This window comes from Nerophis lumbriciformis, linkage group LG03 (genome assembly GCF_033978685.3).
Source record: "Nerophis lumbriciformis linkage group LG03, RoL_Nlum_v2.1, whole genome shotgun sequence".
NCBI lineage: Eukaryota > Metazoa > Chordata > Actinopteri > Syngnathiformes > Syngnathidae > Nerophis > Nerophis lumbriciformis.
The window spans coordinates 19,840,138-19,863,501 of NC_084550.2; the positions used below are offsets into that span (position 1 = coordinate 19,840,138).

Below are 23,364 nucleotides of genomic sequence, written 5' to 3' on the forward strand. Positions count from 1 at the left end.
TTGAAAAACACTGTTCTAACATAACCAGAGATCATGATCATAATTAAAGATAAAAGTAATTGTTAATTTACTTTCCCTAAATATTTAAAGGTATTCATATTCTCTTCATGTCATATTATGCTACTTCTCGTGCTGTTGTTTTTAGGTTAGACTTTGTATCCAATCAGAATTCAGCTCGCTTATGTTGCCATGCTGTACGAAATCTGCCCAAGGACTTCAGAATCAACAATGCAGGCATCTATGCACTGTAAGTGAACTGGCACATACAGTTGATAGACAATTGCAAAAGCCAATCAGATCACGAGTTGTTGTCAGTAAGGCCTTCTAGCTGGCCTAAGGTTGAACGTGACATTTACGCGTCCTGTGATTGGATACTCACCGGATGAATTTGAGAACACATACAGTTGAAAGACAGTTGCGATAGCCAATCAGATCACAAGTTGTTGACAGTAGCGTCTCTAGGTAGCCTGATGTTAACGAGACTGTGATTGGACACTTACTTGTCATTCTAAAGTGAGTATCCAATCACAAGTTGCAATTTAGCAGGAAGCGGGAAGTGTTGACCAACAAAGAAGGAGAACGAAACGTTGATTAGGTGGCAGATAAGGTCATTTTCAAGAAGGATATTTAAAGAGAAACTACATCTTGTGAGACGATGTCGGCGATGGAATGGGGAAATGCTCGACATTTCCACTCGAATCAACCGATTACGAGGGTCTATATGGCGTCGAATGGGTGCTGCAAATTGTGAGTTCAAATATTTTATTTCTTAATTTTTTCACATTTAATGTTTTTTGCAATTTAAATTTTGACCGTACTACATAAGATATGTTTTAATTGAACACATTTACGGTAATTAATAATTCACCCCTATACAATATCCTACTGTGCAATATTACCCTTCGAGTGCAATACATCCGACACTGATTGTTATCACTCCGGTACTCTTGTCTTGTTCTGTATATTGTACAGTATTTTATTTTGTATATTGTTTTGTATATTGTACAGGATTGCTTATTATTTTTATTGGATAGTAGTCTATTGTTATTGTAATATTTTTCTATTTTGTTTCCATTTATACCCCCATTATTTACTTTTTATTTTTTAAATTCGATCTCAGTTTTGTACACTGCTGCTGGAATTGTAATTTTCCTGAGGGAACTCTCCTGAAGGAATCAATAAAGTACTATCTAGCTATCTATCTATTTCAATTCTTAGTTTTATCTTTATTACTACTTGTGTAATTTACTTTTATCTACCGCACCTGAAGTTGGAGTCCTTAATCTCGTTATATGCAAATATAATGACAATAAAGTGCATTCTATTCTAATTGCTGATGTGGGTTTATTGATTTTTAAATGCGCCAGAAAATAACCCATTTTGTACACTGTTGAGGTGGTTCAATGCACAGTACAGCGTAAATGTGTTTCTGTATAGTATTTCTCCAGCAATGGTCATGTTGTGACATAAATGATGGTATTTTGAGAGGTAATCATTGAAGTCGGACATCACTGAAGGCCTAGGTGGGAAACGCACGGACCGCCACTGCTTAGTGCTTCAGCGTGTGTGCCTTTTCTGGCTTTCTTTGCCTTTTGACAAGTTTTGTCCATTTTGCTAACTCATTAAGAGTCCCAAAAAGACAGACCAGCGTAGAAAGGAGGAGAGAGAATCGCTGTGGAGTTAAAAAAGACTTTTTGCGAAGAGTACATGAACGGCGCGGGCAAGCATGGAAGAGTCGATGAAGCAGAATTCGTACTACAGCAGGTTTTAATTGTGATGAGACCAGACTTTTCTGGAAAACGATGCCAAAGCGGACTTAAATCACAGCGGAGGAGGGCAATCGTCTTTTTCAGCACAAACACACAACGGTGTCAGAATAATTGTATCTAAGTTATCACAAAACTTTGTGTTTCGATGAGTTCCCGGCGAGCAGACAAAAGCTGTCTTTGATCTTACCAATCAAAAGGCTTGTAAAACTCCACAGTGTAGGATGGGAAGCGACATGAAGGTGTCGGTTTCTTCCATGTATTGTAATCCACAGGAAGATTTTGTCTTGACCCGAGATCTACAAAGTGGAGAGGAAGCAGGACCTGACCCCCCTCCAGGCACCTTTTCTTTGAACTGTTTTGTAACCGAGGACGACGGCTGTTTACGACCACCCTTCCTTTAGAAACAGCTGTTGCCATGTAATCAGGGAAAGTCCAAATAAAAGAGGAGGCGTACAATCTTTCGTCAGAGCGTGGTGGGACACTGTACAAGGGTACAGGTCTACGCGTTTCTCCTCATTGAGCCAAATGTAATTCTGTCTCTGTTTAATTCCTTGCTTCTTTGTCTGTTTAATAGATGTCATCAGTGTTTGAACCTGACACAAAGGTCTTAACTCATTCTCCTTCTATGCCACATCAATATGGAATGCACTCCCAACAGGTGTAAAAGAAAGGGCATCTCTATCCTCCTTCAAAACCGCACTAAAAGAACACCTCCAGGGAACTTCAACCCTAAACTAACAACACTCTCCCTTCCACATCCTACCTCCAAATGTGGATACTTATTCGTATGCTTTCTGATCTCTCTCTCTCTCTATGCCCACTACTTGCTGTACATATCCTACCAAGTCAAACCTACACTGTTCCAATGTCCATTTCTCTGATGATGCAATTGTTGATGACTGAAGTGCTGATATCAACCAAACCTAACCCCCCGCGACCCCAACATCCTACACCCCGGATTGTAAATAATGTAAATAATTAAAATGTATATACTCTGATGATTATCTTGTGTGATGACTGTATTATGATGATAGTATAAATCTGTATCATGAATCAATTTAAGTGGACCCCGACTTAAACAAGTTGAAAAACTTATTTGGGTGTTACCATTTAGTGGTCAATTGTACAGAATATGTACTGCACTGTGCAATCTACTAATAAAAGCTTCAATCAATCAAACACACGGCACACTCCCACCTCCACCCCTCGTGTCTGCCTGCTCACTGCTCCAGTCAGCTGCACATTCAGCAAGTGGATTTTAGCTTTTTCAGTTGTTACTATTGTAGCAATATGATGGTTAAACACTGGTAAAAACTCACCAGATATATATTTCTCATTTCTAGTCAAAATACAAAAGACACACTCCTGAATAGTAATTTGCAGTGAGACATAAGAACTTGTTTTTGGCAATAGATCTTTTGAGCGTCACAAGTTTGTTATAACACAACAAAACTACAACGTTTTAATTGTTAATTTCAAAATAAATGTTTCGTTTTTAAAACTTAACTATAATGTTAAGTTCCTTTGGCAGATTTTTTTTGCTCATCAGAAGCAAAAATGACTTGTCATAATTTTATTTTTACTATTTTTAAGAGGGACATTTTTTCCAGTCAATTTAAGGATTTTTGTGATTTCAGATTGTTTGTGAGGGCACCAAGGGGACTTCTGGGGGGGGGGGGGGGGGGGGGGCGCATGTTGGCAGAGCAGCGGATACAGGACTGTTGAGCTTCTTGTTGTTGTTGTTGTTTTAGCTTGTTAATAAAGAGATAGTTGAGCCATTCCCCCTTGTTATTTTTGTTTGATAGACAGTACTTTATATTGTGTTCAAACTTTCACTAAAAAGAGACTTTTAAACCCATTATTTATATTTACATTTGTTTCTTAAGGAGAAATTGCCTTTCACTTTACAAACGTTTCTATTTACGAACCCTGTTCAAGAAGAAATAAGGTTCCTAAATCAAGATTCCACTGTAGTTCAATAAAAAACAAATGCGTATATTGAAAAGATAAAGGTAAACCTACATGTCCCAGACTTGGGCCTCGCGGCATGATGGTAGCCTTGTTGATGGGCATGGCGTCTTTGGTATAATAAGCTACGATGGCATGGCCTGATTCATGGTACGCTGTGATGATCTTGTTCTTTTTGTCAATTTCCGCACTCCTTCTCTCTGGGCCTGAAAGGTTTAGAAGAAAAAAGGTAAGGTGAGGATCACCGGGCGACCATAAAACACAGGTGTAATGAGCTAGAAAGGTGAAACATCTAAAATTGTAAACCGCTATGTGGTAGACAATAATACAGAAAAAATTGTTCTCACCCATCAAGATTTTGTCTTTGGCAAACTCCAGCTCTTTCAAGGTGACCATGTCTTTACCATCGACTGCGGCCTTGAGGGCAGCCTGGTTCACCAGGTTTTCCAAGTCTGCGCCGGAGAATCCCACCGTGCCCCGTGCAATAATCTTGGCCTCGATAGCTGCAAAAAAAAGTTAGCACGATTAAGTAAAAAATATCAAATCTATGGTAAGGGGAGACAGGTGAGGCCCAAATAATAAAACAAATATTAAAATGTGTCCATTAAACCAGTGGTCCCCAAACTTTTTGTAACTGCGGACCGGTCAACGCTTGAAAATTTGTCCCACGTACAAGGGTGGGGGTTGGAGGGGGGTGGGGGGGGGGGTATGTCTGGGGGCGGTATGGTATTTAAAAAAAAAAAGTTTGTTATAAAAAAATAAAATTATGTATGCTTACAGGCTGTATCCCTGCAGACTGTATTGATATGTATTTGTGAATGAGGGAGGTTTTTTGGGTTGGTGCACTAATTGTAATTGTATCTTGTGTTTTTATGTTGATTTAATTAAATAAATAAATAAATGTTTTTTGTAATTTTTTTATTTTTTATTTCTTGTGCGGCCCCGTACCAATCGATCCACGGACCGGTACCGGGCCGCGGCCCGGTGGTTGGGGACCCCTGCATTAAACAGTGTTACAAATGTAAAATTTTTGTACTTTTATCCTCTATTTCAATAAAAATACTCTGCATACAAATTTAACAAGGTAAATTAAAAAGAACTTACTCCTTTCACTCAAATATAATAATCTCATCAACAACAGTATAAATGATGACCTTATTTAACAAAATGTATTTAGTTTATATCATGGTATATAGTATATTTCGGATACAATTATAGAATACATGTATAATTACATCTATGAATACTTCAAATAAAGTAAAATTTTAAAAAAATTAAAAAAACACTTATTTAATCAAAGGATGTATAAATGATGACCTTATTTAACAAAATGTATTTAGTTTATATCATGGTATATAGTATATTTAATATACAATTACAGAATACATGTATAATTACATCTATGAATACTTCAAATAAAGTAAAATTAAAAAAATTAAAATACACACTTCTTTCATCAAAGGAATAAAATGTATCCTTAAGATATTGTATTTTTTTCTCTTTGTTATACTTTTCAAGAATAATTGTGTGTATTGTTTTAAAAAAATACAATAATGTTTTTGCTTTGTTTGAGTTAATTTATTGATTTGGTTTTCTGTATGATTACAATCGTTTCACATTTTTCTACGTTAATACCACTAAACTTGCACATTTCCTGACAAAATACAGGGCAGAGTTATTATTATATACAGGTTGAGACTGAGGGCGTGGCTTACCGGTTGTGATGGTATGTCAGCATGTACGGTAATTAATAATGTTTGCAGAAACATTTTACAACATGAATTTCTGGTTTCTACACTGTGTGATGTATTTTTATATAAGTGTGACATCTTTATTCTTGCTAATCGGACTATAAATACAGGGAAAAAAATAATAGAGTATTCTAAGTCACAACAGCGTGAGGCATCATAAAGGGGGGGCGAATGTGAGCTAGCAAGTGCATGTCCCTATCGTCGCTTTTCATAGAGGAATCCAGTAATTGTTTTTTTTTTTTTTTAGAAACAAGTCCGATGCAAAGAACGAAAATGATCATACTTTGTCGTGAAAGTATGATCATTACAATGTAAATTAGTGACAATTTACATTGTAGATTGTCACTGAAGGCATCAAAACTATGAATGAACACATGTGGAGTTATGTACTTAACAAAAAAAGGGGAAATAACTGAAAACATGTTTTATATTGTAGTTTCTTCAAAATAGCCACCCTTTGCTCTGATTACTGCTTTGCACACTCTTGGAATTCTCTCGATTAGCTTCAAGAGGTAGTCACCTGAAATGGTTTTCACTTCACAGGTGTCGTAGTTTTGATGCCTTCAGTGACAATCTACAATGTAAATAGTCATGAAAATAAAGAAAACACATTGAAATGAGAAGGTGTGTCCAAACTTTTGGCCTGTAATGAGTTTAAAGCTTCTGTGAAAGGACTGCAGTCTACCTTGTCTGTATGCACATGTGTCATGTGAGCAAGTTTTAATGTTGTAAATGTGATGTTTTATGTGTTGTTTACTGTTTTTAATGTAACCTTGCTGCTGCCCTCTTGGCCAGGTCTCCCTTGGAAAAGAGATCTCTGATCTCAATGGGATTTTTACCTGGTTAAATAAAGGCTAAATAAATAAATAGAAAGTACTGTATGTTTCGGAGAAAAAGATACAGTATTTTTCGGAGTATAAGTCGCTCCGGCCGAAAATGCATAATAAAGAAGGAAAAAAACATACAAGTCGCACTTGAGTATAAGTTGCAACACCAAGAATAGACATTTGAAAGGTAATTTAAAATAAATCAAGAATAGTGAACAACAGGCTGAATACGTGTACATTATATGAGGCATAAATAACCAACTGAGAACGTGCCTGGTATGTTAACGTAACATATTATGGTAAGAGTCATTCAAATAACTATAACATATAGAACATGCTATACGTTTACCAAACAATCTGTCACTCCTAATCGCTAAATCCCATTAAATCTTATACGTCTAGTCTCTTACGTGAATGAGCTAAATATTATTATTTGATATTTTACGGTAATGTGTTAATAATTTCACACATAAGTCGCTCCTGAGTATAAGTCGCACCCCCGGCCAAACTATGAAAAAAACTGCCACTTATAGTCCGAAAAATACGGTATTTGGGTTAAAAATATTTTTTGCAAACCAGTAATTATAGTCTGCAAATGATGTTTAGTGTCGGTGCTGTCTAGAGCTCGGCGGAGTAACCGTGTAATACTCTTCCATATCAGTAGGTGGCAGCCGGTAGCAAATTGCTTTGTAGATGTCGGAAACAGCGGGAAGCAGAGTGCAGATTAAAAAGGTGTCTGATGCTTAAACCAAAAATAAAGAAAAAGGTGAGTGCCCCTAAGAAAAAGCATTGAAGCTTAGGGAAAGCTATGCAGAACGAAACTAAAACTGAACTGGCTACAAAGTAAACAAAAACAGAATGCTGGACGACAGCAAAGACTTACAGCGTGTGGCGCAGACGGCGTCCACAAAGTACATCCGTACATGACATGACAATCAACACCAAAATAGGAGCGCAAGACAAGAACTAAAACACTACACACAGGAAAACACCGAAAAACTCAAAATAAGTCACGGCGGGATGTGATAGCTAAATCCCATGAAATCTTATACGTATAGTCTCTTACGTGAATGAGCTAAATAATAATATTTGATATTTTATGGTAATGTGTTAATAATTTCGCACCCCCGGCCAAACTATGAACAAAACTGCGACTTATAGTCCGAAAAATACGGTAAGCGCATGCACAAAATTCCTTTTAATATAATAAAAGTAAAGTTTAATTCAAAGTTCAAAAATACACTACCCAGGCATCGATGTTGTGAAATAAAAACCTGGCGTGATGCACGTCACAAATGCTAAATGACAAAAAATAATCAACCCGCAATATCTTTCACAAATGTCAATAAATATTTCTCACCTGGGTCCACTTTAATCTTCTTTAGGTACCAGTTGAGGATCTCTGTGCGTCCTTTCACATCTGGTTTGGGGACAGTGACCTGCATGTCAAATCTCCCCGGGCGGATGAGGGCACTAAAAAAAAAAGATAAGCATAGGTTGCCAAAACTTTCCAAGCGTGTACAATAATAACAGTATGTTTCTGTTTCCAATGATGTTGTTCATTAGAACAGAGCTGTTTTTGGCTTTTTACTGAATGTACACATACTTATCTAAGGCCTCTGGGAAGTTGGTGGCTCCAATAATGATGACCCCTTCATTTGTTTTGAACCTATAACATAAGAAATTATCATTAGTACAGTAAACCATCTTAGCATTGATTTTTTTTCTAGTGCTGACTCACCATTCGTTTCTGAGGCTACGGTTTGATTATAAATGGATAATTTACACATCTAAAATTATTATATTGTATGTTGTAGGGTTGTCCCGGTACCAAAATGTATTTTGATACTTTTCGGTACTTTTCTAAATAAAGGGGACCACAAAAATTGCATTATTGGCTTTATTTTAACACAAAATATTACGGTACATTAAAAAATACGTTTCTTATTACAATCGAAGAACAATTTTGTCGTTAAATAAAATAGTGTACAAACAAGAACACTTGTCTTTTAGTAGTAAGTAAGCAAACAAAGGCTCCGAATTAGTCTGCTGATGTATGCAGTAACATATTGTCATTTTCCATTCTATTATTTTTCCAAAATATTAAGGACAAGTGGTAGAAAATGAATTATTAATCTACTTGTTCATTTACTGTAAATATCTGCTTACTTTCTCTTTTAACATGTTTTATCTACACTTCTGTTAAAATGTAATAATCACTTATTCGTCTGTTGTTTGGATACTTTACATTAGTTTTGGATGATACCACAAATTTGGGTATCAATCCAATACCAAGTAGTCGCAGGATCATACATTTACAGTTACAGGATCATACATTTTCAAAGTCTTCTTGTGTACAGGGACATATTTCCTGAGTTTATAAACATAATATAAATTAATACAATTAAAAAAATAATATTTTATACTTTGGTCGGTACTTTTTAGAGGCTGTATAGTATCGAATAGGATTCATTAGTATTGCGGTATTATACCAATACCGGTATACCTTACAACCCTAGTATGTTGTTAATACATTGTATATTCATACTACCGGTATATGTTCTAAACTTTTTACATTTAATTATTAATAATATGTCTACAAGGCTCATCCACCTGCTACAGACGTATACAGTATTACGTTATTTCTGGTCTTTGGATGTTTGTGCGCACAGAATAGCTATACATACCTGCTGAATGAAAAAAAATTAATAAACGTCCCTGTTCGCCGAGCAGGCATCCTTAGTTTAATTGGGGGACGGCGTGGCGAATTTGGGAGAGTGGCCGTGCCAGCAATCTGAGGGTTACTGGTTCAATCCCCACCTTCTACAATCCTAGTCACGTCCTTCCTTGAGCAAGACACTTCACCCTTGCTCCTCATGGGCCTGGTTAGCACCGTGCATGGCAGCTCTCGCCATCAGTGTGTGAATGTGTGAATGTGTGAATGTGGAAATAGTGTGAAAGCGCTTTGAGTTCCTTAAAAAAGGTAGAAAAGCCTTCTAAAACCACAGAATGTTCAGGCACAATAATCTTGCAGCTGAAATACGCGTGTTGTCTACTTATTCGTATCTATGGCTGAAAGGTAGAGATGATAAATGCTTTAAAATGTAATATCGGAAATTATCGGTATCGGTTTCAAAAAGTAAAATTTATGACTTTTTAAAACGCCGCTGTGTACACGGACGTAGGGAGAAGTACAGAGCGCCAATAAACCTTAAAGGCACTGCCTTTGCGTGCAGGCCCAGTCACATAATATCTACGGCTTTTCACACACACACACACACACACACACACAAGTGAATGCAATGCATACTTGGTCAACAGCCATACAGGTCACACTGAGGGTGGCCGTATAAAACAACTTTAACACGGTTACAAATATGCGCCACACTGTGAACCCACACCAAACAAGAATGACAAACACATTTCGGGAGAACATCCGCACTGTAACACAACAGAACAAATACCCAGAACCCCTTGCAGCACTAACTCTTCCGGGACGCTACAATATACACCCCCTGCCAACACTTAACCCCCCACCCCACCTCAACCTCCTCCCAAATTCCAAGCTGCTGCTTTGAGGCATGTTAAAAAAATGCACTTTGTGACTTCAATAATAAATATGGCAGTGCCATGTTGCCATTTTTTTCCCATAACTTGAGTTGATTTATTTTGGAAAACCTTGTTACATTGTTTAATGCATCCAGCGGGACATCACAACAAAATTAGGCATAATAATGTGTTAATTCCACGACTTTATATATCGGCATGGGTTGATATCGGAATCGGTAATTAAGAGTTGGACAAAATTGGACAAAAAAGCCAGTATCTCTAATAATATGTCTTACCTTATAAACACACACCATAATAATAATACTCCTATGTTGAAGCACAGTACAATCCATCAAGCGGTGCGGCTTCATAGCTTACCAAAGTCGTACTAAAATATTTTTATATATATTTGAGCGCCGTGTGTAATGTTCTATATTTTCAATGGACCATTTAAAATTTTGGTGTTGTTTACTTGAGTCATATTGCAGTCTACACGTACCGGTATCTTTTATGTGTGACTGCCATCTACTGGTCACACTTAACATTTTACGAAGTACCAAATAAAATAGCTTTGAGGTCAGTAAGCACAACCAAAATGATTCCGTACATTAGGCGCACCGGGTTATAAGGCGCACTGTCGAGTTTTAAGTGCGCCTTATAGTCCGAAAAATACGGTACATAAATAATCGATGTTTGGACATTTGTCCACATCTTAATCATGATGAATTGCTGAATCTATAATTTTTTTCCCCACCTCGACGGCTGACTAACAAATCCAAATGTAGGTAATAGTGCATGTTACTGTGAAGCAAGACTTTCTTAAGTATCAATGTGAAGTAGCATGTTTGCTCCTCAAAAATGACCATACAAGGATATAAATTAGAGATGTCCGATAATATCGGACTGCCGATATTATCGGCCGATAAATGCTTTAAAATGTATCGGTATCGGTTTCAAAAAGTAAAATTTATGTCTTTTAAAACGCCGCTGTACGGAGTGGTACACGAACGTAGGGAGAAGTACAGAGTGCCAATAAACCTTAAGGGCACTGCCTTTGCGTGCCGGCCCAATCACATAATATCTACGGCTTTTCACACACACGCAAGTGAATGCAAGGCATACTTGGTCAACAGCTATACAGGTCACACTGAGGGTAGCCGTATAAACAACTTTAACACTGTGACAAATATGCGCCACACTGTGAACCCACACCAGACAGGAATGACAAACACATTTCGGGAGAATATCCGCAGCGTAACACAACATAAACACAACAGAACAAATACCCAGAACCCCTTGCAGCACTAACTCTTCCGGGACGGTACAATATACACCCCCTGCTACCCCCTAACCCCCCCAGCCCCGCCCACCTCAACCTCCTCATGCTCTCTCAGGGAGAGCATATCCCAAATTCCAAGCTGCTGTTTTGAGGCATGTTAAAAAAAAAAATGCACTTTGTGACTTCAATAATAAATATGGCAGTGCCATGTTGGCATTTTTTTCCATAACTTGAGTTGATTTATTTTGGAAAACCTTGTTACATTGTTTAATGCATCCAGCGGGGCATCACAACAAAATTAGGCATAATAATGTGTTAATTTCACGACTGTATATATTGGTATCGGTTGATATCGGAATCAGTTAATCGGATATCGCCAAAAAAGCCAATATCGGACATCTCTAATATAAATCAAGGGATTACCCATCCATCTCAGCAAGCAGTTGGTTGATGGTCTGTCTGGAATAAGGGTGCATTGGGGACTCGATCCTTTTCCCACCCACACTGTCCAGTTCGTCGATAAAGATCACACAAGGAGCATTAGCTTTAGCCTCCCCTGGAACAAAGCAACAAAATCATTAATATGGATTGAAAAGTGCAAATGATTTAAGAAGGAGCTAAGTGGACATACTGAAAAGGTTCCGGATGCGGCTGGCTCCAACTCCAACAAACATCTCATCAAACTCCGACCCCGAGGCATAGTAAAAAGGGACGTCCGCCTCTCCTGCTACCGCTCTGGCCAGTAGGGTCTTACCAGTCCCCGGTGGACCCACTAGAAGGACACCTAAAATGGAATTGTATATAAAAATCAATGCAGATGAATAAGTAAAACACGGTCAATGTTCAACAGTCACATTCAGTCAATGGTGACAGGACTATAGCAAAAGTTGCGAGAGGAGTCGTTCCAACCTTTTGGCAGTTTCCCTCCCAAGGCTGTGAACTTCTGGGGTTTTTTCAGGAACTCCACCACATCCTGCAGCTCGTTCTTCGCTTCCTCCACACCTTTGACGTGCTCAAATGTCACATTTTTCAAATGGACGGGATCCACTGAGGAGTCCAGGCCTGTTGTGGTTCGGAACCGCACTGTCAAAAACGGTAAGATTAAAGTTCGAAATCACACTGCATGCAATGTAGTGACACAATAGTTTTAAAAAACCACCTGTGAGAAGGGTGGGGATTACATTTAAACAATACTTGTACCAAAGTGGTAAAACGATGCCCAAACAGGTACTTAAAAAATGGAAAACATGCACATTTTTGTTAGAAAACAAAGCCTTTTCATTTTGTTGTCATTTTGGGACATTCAAGTTAAACAGACTAGTAATTTAAACACTTAAATTATATAAATTAAACAAGTAATATATTCAAAAATAACCAACAAATTGTCATAATTATTGCAGCACTAACCGAAATTTGAGAATGTGCAAACATGCACATTTTTGTTAGAAAACAAAGCCTTTTTATTTTGTTGTAATTTTGGGAAATTCAAGTTGAACAGACTAGTAATTTAAACACTTAAATTATATAAATTCAATAATTAATATATTCAAAAATAACCAACAAATTATCATAATTATTGCAGCACTAACAGAAATTTGAGAATGTGCAAAAAAGGATTTAGTTAATGTGTAATGTTTGATGCTCATAATTCCGAGAGTTCGTGAATGCATCCTCACTCGCCATAACCGTCATTGGTGCACAATGAGGAAGTGCTGTTTTGTTGTGGCTACTGGCTAGTCTAGCACAACAATGTTACAATGGCTGCTATTGGCGCGATAAAGTCGGCAATAAAGGTTAAAAAGAGCGTCGCCGATACTTATTACATTAATTAACTGTACATTTTTTAAAATTGTATTCATAGTAAGTAGAGATGTCCGATAATGGCTTTTTTGCCGATATCCGATATTGTCCAACTCTTAATTACCGATTCCGATATCAACCGATACCGTTATATACAGTAGTGGAATTAACACATTATTATGCCTATTTTTGTTGTGATGCCCCGCTGGATGCATTAAACAATGTAACTTTACCATGAATTGATTAACATGGACCCCAACTTAAACAAGTTGAAAAACTTACTCGGCTGTTACTATTTAGTGGTCAATTGTACGGAATATGTACTGTACTGTGCAATCTTCTAATACAAGTTTCAATCAATCAATCAAAAACAATGTTTTCCAAAATAAGAGAACAACTTCAACTCCAGGGCGGGGTTTGGTGGTAGCGGGGGGTGTATATTGTAGCGTCCCGGAAGAGTAAGTGCTGCAAGAGGTTCTGGGTATTTGTTCTGTTGTGTTTATGTTGTGTTACGATGCGGATGTTCTCCCGAAATGTGTTTGTCATTCTTGTTTGGTGTGGATTCACAGTGTGGCGCATAATTGTAACAGTGTTGAAGTTGTTTATACGGCCACCCTAAGTGTGACCTGTATGGCTGTTGATCAAGTATGCCTCGCATTCACTTATGTGTGTGTAAAAGCCGCATATATTATGTGACTGGGACGCTGTTTGTATGGAGGAAAAGCGGACGTGACGACAGGTTGTAGATGACGCTAAAGGCAGTGCCTTTAAGGCACGCCCCCAATAATGTTGTCCGGGTGGAAATCGTGAGAAATTCGGGAGAATGGTTGCCCCGGGAGATTTTCGGGAGGGGCACTGAAATTCGGGAGTCTCCCGGGAAAATCGGGGGGTTGAAACCGATACCGATAATTTCCGATATTACATTTTAAAGCATTTATCGGCCGATAATATCGGCAGCCCGATATTATCGGACTTCTCTAATAATGAGTGTTATTTATTGACAGTTTAATAATATCAACACAATATTTAAACTGGTTCTTTATTCTCTTTTTCAGAACTACCAAGTCAATAGTGCACAATAACTAAGCAAAAGCAAAATCTTCTCATTTATATCCCTTGGTTTTTGCCCTTAAAAGTCCTCCTGTGTCCAGGGAAATATTTCCTGAGTTTATAAACATCCATCCATCCATCCATCCATCCATTCATTTTCTACCGCTTGTCCCTTTTGGGGTCGCGGGGGGTGCTGGAGCCTATCTCAGCTGCATTCGGGTGGAAGGCGGGGTACACCCTGGACAAGTCGCCACCTCATCACAGGGCCAACACAGATAGACAAACAACGTTCACACTCACATTCACACACTAGGACCAATTTAGTGTTGCCAATCAACCTATCCCCAGGTGCATGTCTTTGGAGAGTTTTTTTTTTGTTAGAGTTTATAAACATTAACAAAAAAATGGATTTGAATTTTTTTTAAATGTATAATTTTAACCTAATCACTCTAGTATCGATCATACTCCTTAGGGATTCATGCGACCGTCCTCATACGTGTGGTGTACCGACTATGACAATGCTGACACATCAACAGTTGTTGTTATAAAATCCTATGGGAAACACTGGCATTAGAACACAATAGATTTGATCAATAAACGGGTTTTAAAAGGCATACAAAGTCTTTACCCGATAAGAATGGTGTCTTTGAGATGCCGTAGAGCCCAACAAGAACCAACGCCAACAGAATGAGACGATTCCTTCTCTGGGAGTCTGCAAAGTTTATCCATAAATAGGTCAACATCAATGATGCTTTAGCATGCAAAGGAAGATAAAGCATCGGCTCCAACTTGCCTTGTGTGCGTTGTGTCAGATTTTGAGCTTTAAGAAACCCCTCAGTGAAGCCTCGGCTAAAAGAATCGGGCTGTCCATCAGGTAGGTTCCCGCTTTTCGCTCGACTGTCAAGACTTTCCGCGTCGATCCCCTTGTCACGTGCTAGGAAGCCCTATTAGACGGAAATATTCAAGACAATACATATCCACATTTACCGGAAACATTTTTTTTTTAAACTTAGACAAGTAAAGCGTTTGCTGCTATGAATATGTTAATGTAGCAGATTGCAGTCAAAGTACAAAATCCAAAACCAGTGAAGTTGGCACGTTGTGTAAATGGTAAATAAAAACAGAATACAATGATTTGTTCAACCTATATTCAATTGAATATACTGCAAAGACAAGATATTTAACGCTAGAACTGCAAAACCTTGTTATTTTTGGCAAATATTAGCTCATTTGGAATTTGATGCCTGCAACTTGTTTCAAAAAAGCTGGCACAAGTGGCAAAAAAAGACTGATAAAGCGGAGGAATGCTCATCAAACACTTATTTGGAACATCCCACAGGTGAACAGGCTAATTGGGAACAGGTGGGTGCCATGATTGGGTATAAAAGCAGCTTCCATGAAATGCTCAGTCATTCACAAACAAGGACGGGGCGAGGGTCACCACTTTGGGAACAAATGCGTGAGCAAATTGACGAACAGTTTAAGAACAACATTTCTCAACCAATTATTGCAAGGCATTTAGAGATTTCATCATCTATGGTCCGTAATATCATCAAAAGGTTCCGAGAATCTGGAGAAATCACTGCACGTAAGCGATGATATTACAGACCTTCGATCCCTCAGGGGGTACTGCATCAAAAAGGGACATCAGTGTGTAAAGGATATCACCACATGGGCTCTGGAACACTTCAGAAAATCATTGTCAGTAACTACAGTTCGTCGCTACATCTGTAAATGCAAGTTAAAACTCTATGCAAAGCGAAAGCCATCTATCAACAACACACAAAAACGCCGCCGGTTTCTCTGGGCCTGAGCTAATCTAAGATGGACTGATGCAAAGTATAAGTGTTCTGTGGTCTGACGAGTCCACATTTCGAATTGTTGCTGACATTAAATTCTAAGTTAATGATTATTTGCAAAAAAAAGTTTGAACATTAAATATCTCGTCTGTGCAGTTTATTCAATTGAATATACGTTGAAAAGAATTTGCAAATCATTGTATTCTGTTTTTATTTACCATTTACACAACGTGACAATTTCACTGGTTTTGGGTTTTGTAGAAGAGGGTTGTTAAGTCTAAAGGCAGGACAGTTATGCCATGAATGTTGAGTGATTTGAACTTTAGCTACTGTTAAAGTTTATTTTCTTGAAATATTTATATATAGTGCAATTTAAAAAATATTATTCTAAAATGCCACTTTCTTTTTTTTCTTTCATAGTTCTTTTTATTGATTTCACATTCACATGAACAACATATTCAAACCCTCTTCATCCCCTACCCCTGCTGTCACTCAAAACAGCAGGGGTAAAATGTTTTGAGTAAAATGCGACTTTCTGCACACATTTAAAAATGCTATCAATGCCCGGTTGTAATAAAGAGCTGAATGCTTGTGCTGAAAGTCTAACCAGTCACCCTTTTACCTTCATGAAAGACGGAGGAAAACTCTCAAACTCTACTGGGCGCTCGTAGGCGGACTGCTGTCTTTTGCTTCTGCTCCTCAACGTTTTAAAGCCTCTGCGCTGGAGGCACACTGTGAAAATAATAAACACACAAGTTTAGAGTTTTCACTTTGTCAGAGGAATATTTTCCCATCTTTGAGCAAAATTAAACTCCTTAGAAGTTACTAACTTTGGCCTTTGTTTTTCACGAAGAGATAAACACAATGATTTTACCTGGTTTCTTATCTATGCACTAGTGTTGTCCCGATACCGGTACTAAAATTATTTCGATACTTTTCTAAATAAAGGGGACCACAAACAATAGCATTATTGGCTTTATTGGAAAAAAAAAATCTTATGATACATTAAACATATGTTTCTCATTGCAAGTTTGTCCTTAAATAAAACAGGGAGCAACTTGTCTTTTAGTAGTAAGTAAGCAAACAAAGTCTCCTAATTTAGTCTGCTGACATATGCAGTAACATATTGTGTCATTTTCCATTCTATTATTTTGTCAAAATTATTAAGGACAAGTGGTAGGAAACAAATTATTCATCATTCATTTACTATTAATATCTGCTTATTTTCCTCTTTTAACATATTCTATCTACACTTCTGTTAAAATGTAATAATCACTTATTCTTCGGTTATTTGGATACTTTACATTAGTTTTGGATGATACCACAAATTTGAGTATCAATCAGATACCAAGTAGTTACAGGATCATACATTGGTCATATTCAAAGTCCTCATGTGTCCAGGGACGTATTTTCTGAGATTATAAACATAATATACTTTTCTTTTTTAAACGAAAGAAGATGTTGTGATGTTGACGTAATCATAGTAGTAATCGACTAGATATGCTCTTGTACTTGGTATCATTACAGTGGATGTCAGGTGTGGATCCACCCATGGCCCGGTACTTTTCAGAGGCGGTATAGTACCGAATATGATTCATTAGTATTGCGGTACTATACTAATACCGGTATAACGTACAACCCTAATGTGCGCACACAAATACAGTATTATTCTCTGTAGTTTTAAAGGTGTCACGATGTACCAGGTGCAAGGAGTGAGAGTTGAGTGCCATCAACACACACACGCCAAGTTAACTTTCAGTTTCAATCTTCGCCACGGCGAGGCAGCAAGGTGGACATAAGTATGTGAGGAGGGCGACTATTTTAGAGAATGCTCCGGACTTTAGACGACTCGGTCCTCTCTCCAGCGCTGGTATTTTTATTGTTTCTATTAACTCTTTTGTATAGAATCCACTGTTAGTCTTCAATTCTAGTCACCTTTTATTATTTCAGACAGCCTTAAAATTAAGGAATCTGTGTGGACTCTTCATAATAATTTTGCAAACATGTTTTAAAAGGCACCCTATACTGCAAAATGAACTTTTCTTACCTACTGTCATACCCTTCTTCCATCTACTGGTCACACTTATCATTACACCATGTACCAAATAAAATAGCTTCGAGGTGGGTAAGCTCAATCAAACTTATTCCTTACATTAGGCGCACCGGGTTATAAGGCGCACTGTCGAGTTTTAATGAGAAAAAAAAGGATTTTAAGTGCGCCTTATAGTCCGGAAAATACGGTAAATGAAACGTAATATGAGACGGGTTCTGTCACCTGAGGTGTGGTGCAGCTCTGTGCAGATTGAATGAAGAGGACCAGGGTTCTGCCTGACAAAAATGGGGGCTGACATTTGACTTGAGAATCCTGGCAAAAGAAGGAGAGGTGATTTTTTTAAAAGACATTCAAACAGTTTCTGTGACACAAAAACACTACTGGAAGCGGTGGGGATCGATCACTGCCTTTTTCTGCATATTTGGACCTGTATAATCTGGGGGGCAAAATAAAACTAGCACTACTAAAAATTAATAAATCATTACTAGATTAGTGTTTGACTTTTCCATTTACAGTAATGCACTGTAAAAACAAGAAATATAGATCTTAGGGTAAAAAAAAGTAGCAGCTCAGTCGCCAGAATTTTGCAGTAAAAATAACAGTGGTACAGTTTTTTAATTTACAGTAATGTACTGTAACAAAAATGATCAAAGATGTTTCTGTAAAAAGCTGGCAGGTCAGACGCTAAATTTTACAGTAAAAACAACACTGGTACCGTTTTTCAATTTACAGTAATGCACTGTAAAATAGATTTTACCGAAAAAACTTAGCATCTCTGTCACCGAAATTAACCGTAAAATGATCAGTGGTACCATTTTCCCATTTACAGTAATGCACTGTAAAAACAAGAAACAGATTTCACAGTAAAAAAAAAAAAAAAAAAGTCGAAGCTCAGTCGCCAGAATTTTGCGGTAAAAATAACGGTGGTACAGTTTTTTCATTTTATAGTAATGCACTGTGAAAAAAATAGTTGATTTTTCTGTAAAAAAAATTGCTGGACAGTTGCCAAAATCTTACTGTAAAAATAACAGTGGTTCTATATTTATATTAGGGCTGCAACTAACGATTAATTTGATCATCGATTAATCTGTCGATTATTACTTCGATTGATCGATTAATAATCGGATAAAAGAGACAAACTACATTTCTATCCTTTCCAGTATTTTATTGGGAAAAACACAGCATATTGGCTCCATACTTATTTTGATTATTGTTTCTCAGCTGTTTGTACATGTTGCAGTTTATAAATAAAGGTTTATAAAAAAAATATACAAAAAAAATAAATAAATAAAATTAAATAAAAAAATAGCATGGATCCAACGAATCGATGACTAAATTAATCGCCAACCATTTTTATAATAGATTTTAATCGATTTAATCAATTAGTTGTTGCAGCTCTAATTTATATTTACATTACATGCACTGTAAAAAAAAACATATTTTGCGGCAAAAAAGTAGAATCTTAGTCGCCAGAATTTTGCGGTAAAAAAAACCAGTGGTACCGTTTTTCAATTTACAGTAATACGCTGTGAAAAAAATGATCGTAGATTTTTCTGTAAAAAACTAGCAGGACAGTCGCCAAAATGTTACCGTAAAAATAACAGTGGTACCATATTTCTATTTACATTACAAGCACTGTAAAAAACACAAAAACATTTTGCGGCAAAAAAGTAGAAACTCAGTCGCCAGAATTTTGGGGTAAAAAAAACCCAGCGGTAGCGTTTTTTAATTTACAGTAATACTGTAAAAATAGATTTTACCGAAAAAACCTAGCATCTCAGTCGCCAAAATTTACTGCAAAATAATCGGTGGTACCATTTTTCCATTTACAGTAATGGACTGTAAAACAGGAAACAGATTTCACAGCAAAAAAATAAGTCGAAGCTCAACTGCCAGAATTTTGCGGTAAAAATAACGGTGGTACAGTTTTTAAATCTATAGTAATGAACTGCAAAAAAAATTATCGTAGATTTTTCTGTAAAAAACTAGCAGGACAGTCAACAAAATGTTACCGTAAAAATAACAGTGGTACTATATTTCTATTTAGATTACATGCACTGTAAAAAAAACAAAAAAAACATTTTGCAGCAAAAAAGTAGAAACTCAGTCGCCAGAATTTTGCGGTTAAAAAAAAAAAACCAGTGGTACCGTTTTTCAATTTACAGTAATACTGTAAAATAGATTTTACCGAAAAAACCTAGCTTCTCAGTCACCAAAATTAACCGTAAAATTATCAGTGGTACCGTTTTTCCATTTACAGTAATGCACTGTAAAAACAAGAAACAGATTTCACAGTAAAAAATAAAAAAAAGTCAAAGCTCAGTCGCCAGAATTTTGTAGTAAAAATAACGGTGGTACGGTTTTCATTTTGTAGTAATACGCAGTGAAAAAAATGATCGTAGATTTTTCTGTAAAAAACTAGCAGGACAGTCGCCAAAATGTTACCGTAAAAATAACAGTGGTACCATATTTCTATTTACATTACAAGCACTGTAAAAAACACAAAAACATTTTGCGGCAAAAAAGTAGAAACTCAGTCGCCAGAATTTTGGGGTAAAAAAAACACAGCGGTACCGTTTTTTAATTTACAGTAATACTGTAAAAATAGATTTTACCGAAAAAACCTAGCATCTCAGTCACCAAAATTAACCGTAAAATTATCAGTGGTACCGTTTTTCCATTTACAGTAATGCACTGTAAAAACAAGAAACAGATTTCACAGTAAAAAAAAAAAATAAAGTCGAAACTCAGTCGCCAGAATTTTGCGGTAAAAATAACGGTGGTACAGTTTTTAAATGTATAGTAAGGAACTGTAAAAAAATTATCGTAGATTTTTCTGTAAAAAACTAGCAGGACAGTCGCCAAAATGTTACCGTAAAAATAACTGGTACTATATTTCCATTTATATTAAATGCACTGTAAAAAAAAAAACCATTTTGCGGCAAAAAAGTCGAAGCTCAGTCAGAATTTAGCGGTAAAAATAGCGGTGGTACAGTTTTTCAATTTATAGTAATACACTGAAAATATTATCGTAGACTTTTCTGTACAAAACTTACATCTGATTCGCCAAAATTTACCGCAAAATAATCGGTGGTGCCGTTTTTCCATTTACAGTAATGCACTGTAAAAACAAGAAACAGATTTCACAGTAAAAAAAAAAAAAAAAAAGTCAAAAGCTCAGTTGCCAGAATTTTGCGGTAAAAATAACGGGTGTACAGTTTTTCATTTTATAGTAATGCACTGGGAAAAGAATTATCGTAAAAAAATTTCTGTAAAAAACTAGCAATGTTACCGTAAAATAACAGTGGTACTATATTTCCATTTATATTAAATGCACTGTAAAAAATACAACATTTTGCAGCAAAAAAGTCGAAGCTCAGTCGCCAGAGTTTTGCCGTAAAAATAACGGTGGTACAGTTTTTCATTTTATAGTAATACACTGAAAAAAATGATTGTAGATTTTTATGTACAAAACTTACATCTGAGTCGGCAAAATTAACCGCAAAATAATCGGTGGTACCATTTTTGCATTTTCCAGTAAAAAGTAGATTTTACATTTAGATAGTACATTTTACAGTAAAAAAAAAAAAGAGTTGCAGCTCAGTCGCCAGTATTTTAGGGTAAAAAAACAGTGCAACTACATACAAGTTGACTTACAGTGTGAACAGGAGACACAATATCAAACTCACCGTGCTTGTTTACAAAAAAAGAGTGTGTGGAAAGGTGGGATGTTCTCCAGACTGTCTGACCAGCAGTGGCTAACGCAGGTGGTGTTTCCTGTGGATTCAGACACGGCAACACTCTCATCTGCAGCTCCTTCAACTGCTGGGCACCCAGGTCTGACAGGCCAAGTTCCCGTAGGTTCCACAGGGGCTGCACATAAAGTTGTCATGTTGAAGTAGCAGGAGGAAATCGCTGATTATACCAAAACGTCAGGGCGGCACGATTTTGAGAAAAAAAAACGGAGATTTTTCGCTCCAAAATTGCGATTGCGAATTGATTGCATTTTTTATATTTCATACATAAAATAGTATAAAACTGCAAATATAAGTGGAGGAATACATGTTACTTTTAGACAGCCAATCACTATATTAGCCACAATTTAGGGGGGTCAAATAGGGCTGGGCGATATATCGATATACTCGATATATCGCGAGTTTGTCTCTGTGCGATATAGAAAATGACTATATGGTGATATTCGAGTATATGTTCTCACGCAGTTGCTTTTAGCTGCGGGCATTACACTACAGGCGTTTCTCACTCTTTCTTGTCTCTCCTTCTCAGAGAGACGTAAAACAAGCGCACCTTCTTACATCCGTCACATACGTATACGCCCTCGTGGAGCATAGAGGTAGCGGCATGGGTAACGTTAGCTGTGGTGCGAGTGGTAATACGAGAGAAAAAAGGTGCGAATCTGGTAACAAATGAAGGAAGAATTAATTCTCCAGAAAAACAGCAGGGGTCCATCGTCTGATTTGGCTTCAAGCGGGAATATGTCGAACAGACAACCGTAATATGTCAAGTGTGGGGCAAAAGCAATGCTACAAAAAGTAGCATTACTGCTAATACTGTATGTAGCATCATTTGAAAAGTCACCCGCTAGAGAACGAAGAGTGCTTGAAACTCTGCATGTCAACCAATGTTCCCTCTAATTGTTCATGTGTCTGAGCAAACACAGAAACTCCCTGAGCATTCAGTGGAGCACATGTGAGCAACATCACACGTGGCAATACCAGCAGCACACCTGTCTCAAACCAATCTTTTATTATAACACTCAAATGACAGGAATCATTTTCATGAGATTATTTTCTAATATTAGTGATTTGGCCCACTTGTAATGACAATAAAATAAATCTTGTTTTTCATAAGCTATGGATTAGTATTGTACAATATGTCTGGGTAGGATCCTGCTTTGGAAATCATTTGTACCCCTTTCAGAGATCACATTTAGTTGCCCTTAAACATCCTCATGTTGCACAATGAAATGTAAGCATAGGATGAAGTGTGCATTCCTGTAACTTTCTCTAGTAACAGCATTTCATGGTTAATATCAATAAATAAACATTAATAATAAATGACAGTAAAATAAGCACACATATGACTGAGGAGTCATAGTGTAACTTTGTGTGGTGTTTGAGTTGTCCGACTTTTTGTGTGGCCATAAACGCACCAGTGGCTTAGTGCTATGCGTGTTGGTGACAGATGACAAGTTGGTTTTGGCCTGGTTTGTACGGCAGAAAATGACTACCGTATTTTCCGCACTATAAGCCGCACCTAAAAACCACAAATTTTCTCAAAAGCTGACAGTGCGGCTTATAACCCGGTGCGCCTTATATATGGATTAATATTAATATTCATTTTCATAAAGTTTAGGTCTCGCAACTACGGTAAACAGCCGCCATCTTTTTTCCCCGTAGAAGAGGAAGCGCTTCTTCTTCTACAGTAAGCAACCGCCAAGGTAAGCACCCGCCCCCATAGAAGAGGAAGCGCTTCTTCTTCTACTGTAAGCAACCACCAAG

At 37.2% G+C, this 23,364-nt stretch overlaps 1 protein-coding gene across 1 annotated transcript in view; it reads right to left on the minus strand.

Moving 5' to 3' along the window:
* yme1l1b (YME1-like 1b) overlaps nt 1-23,364 on the minus strand; it is a 42,498-nt gene that overhangs the window by 10,656 nt on the left and 8,478 nt on the right. Inside the window, exons 3-14 of the mRNA XM_061934950.1 lie at nt 21,535-21,718; nt 18,068-18,157; nt 16,415-16,524; nt 14,787-14,937; nt 14,622-14,705; nt 12,053-12,226; nt 11,775-11,927; nt 11,567-11,699; nt 7,922-7,984; nt 7,676-7,788; nt 4,085-4,240; nt 3,792-3,943 (exon numbers count right to left, since the gene is read on the minus strand). Coding sequence (XP_061790934.1) covers nt 3,792-3,943; nt 4,085-4,240; nt 7,676-7,788; nt 7,922-7,984; nt 11,567-11,699; nt 11,775-11,927; nt 12,053-12,226; nt 14,622-14,705; nt 14,787-14,937; nt 16,415-16,524; nt 18,068-18,157; nt 21,535-21,718 — 1,563 coding nt within the window. The remainder of the gene's footprint in view (nt 1-3,791; nt 3,944-4,084; nt 4,241-7,675; nt 7,789-7,921; nt 7,985-11,566; nt 11,700-11,774; nt 11,928-12,052; nt 12,227-14,621; nt 14,706-14,786; nt 14,938-16,414; nt 16,525-18,067; nt 18,158-21,534; nt 21,719-23,364) is intronic.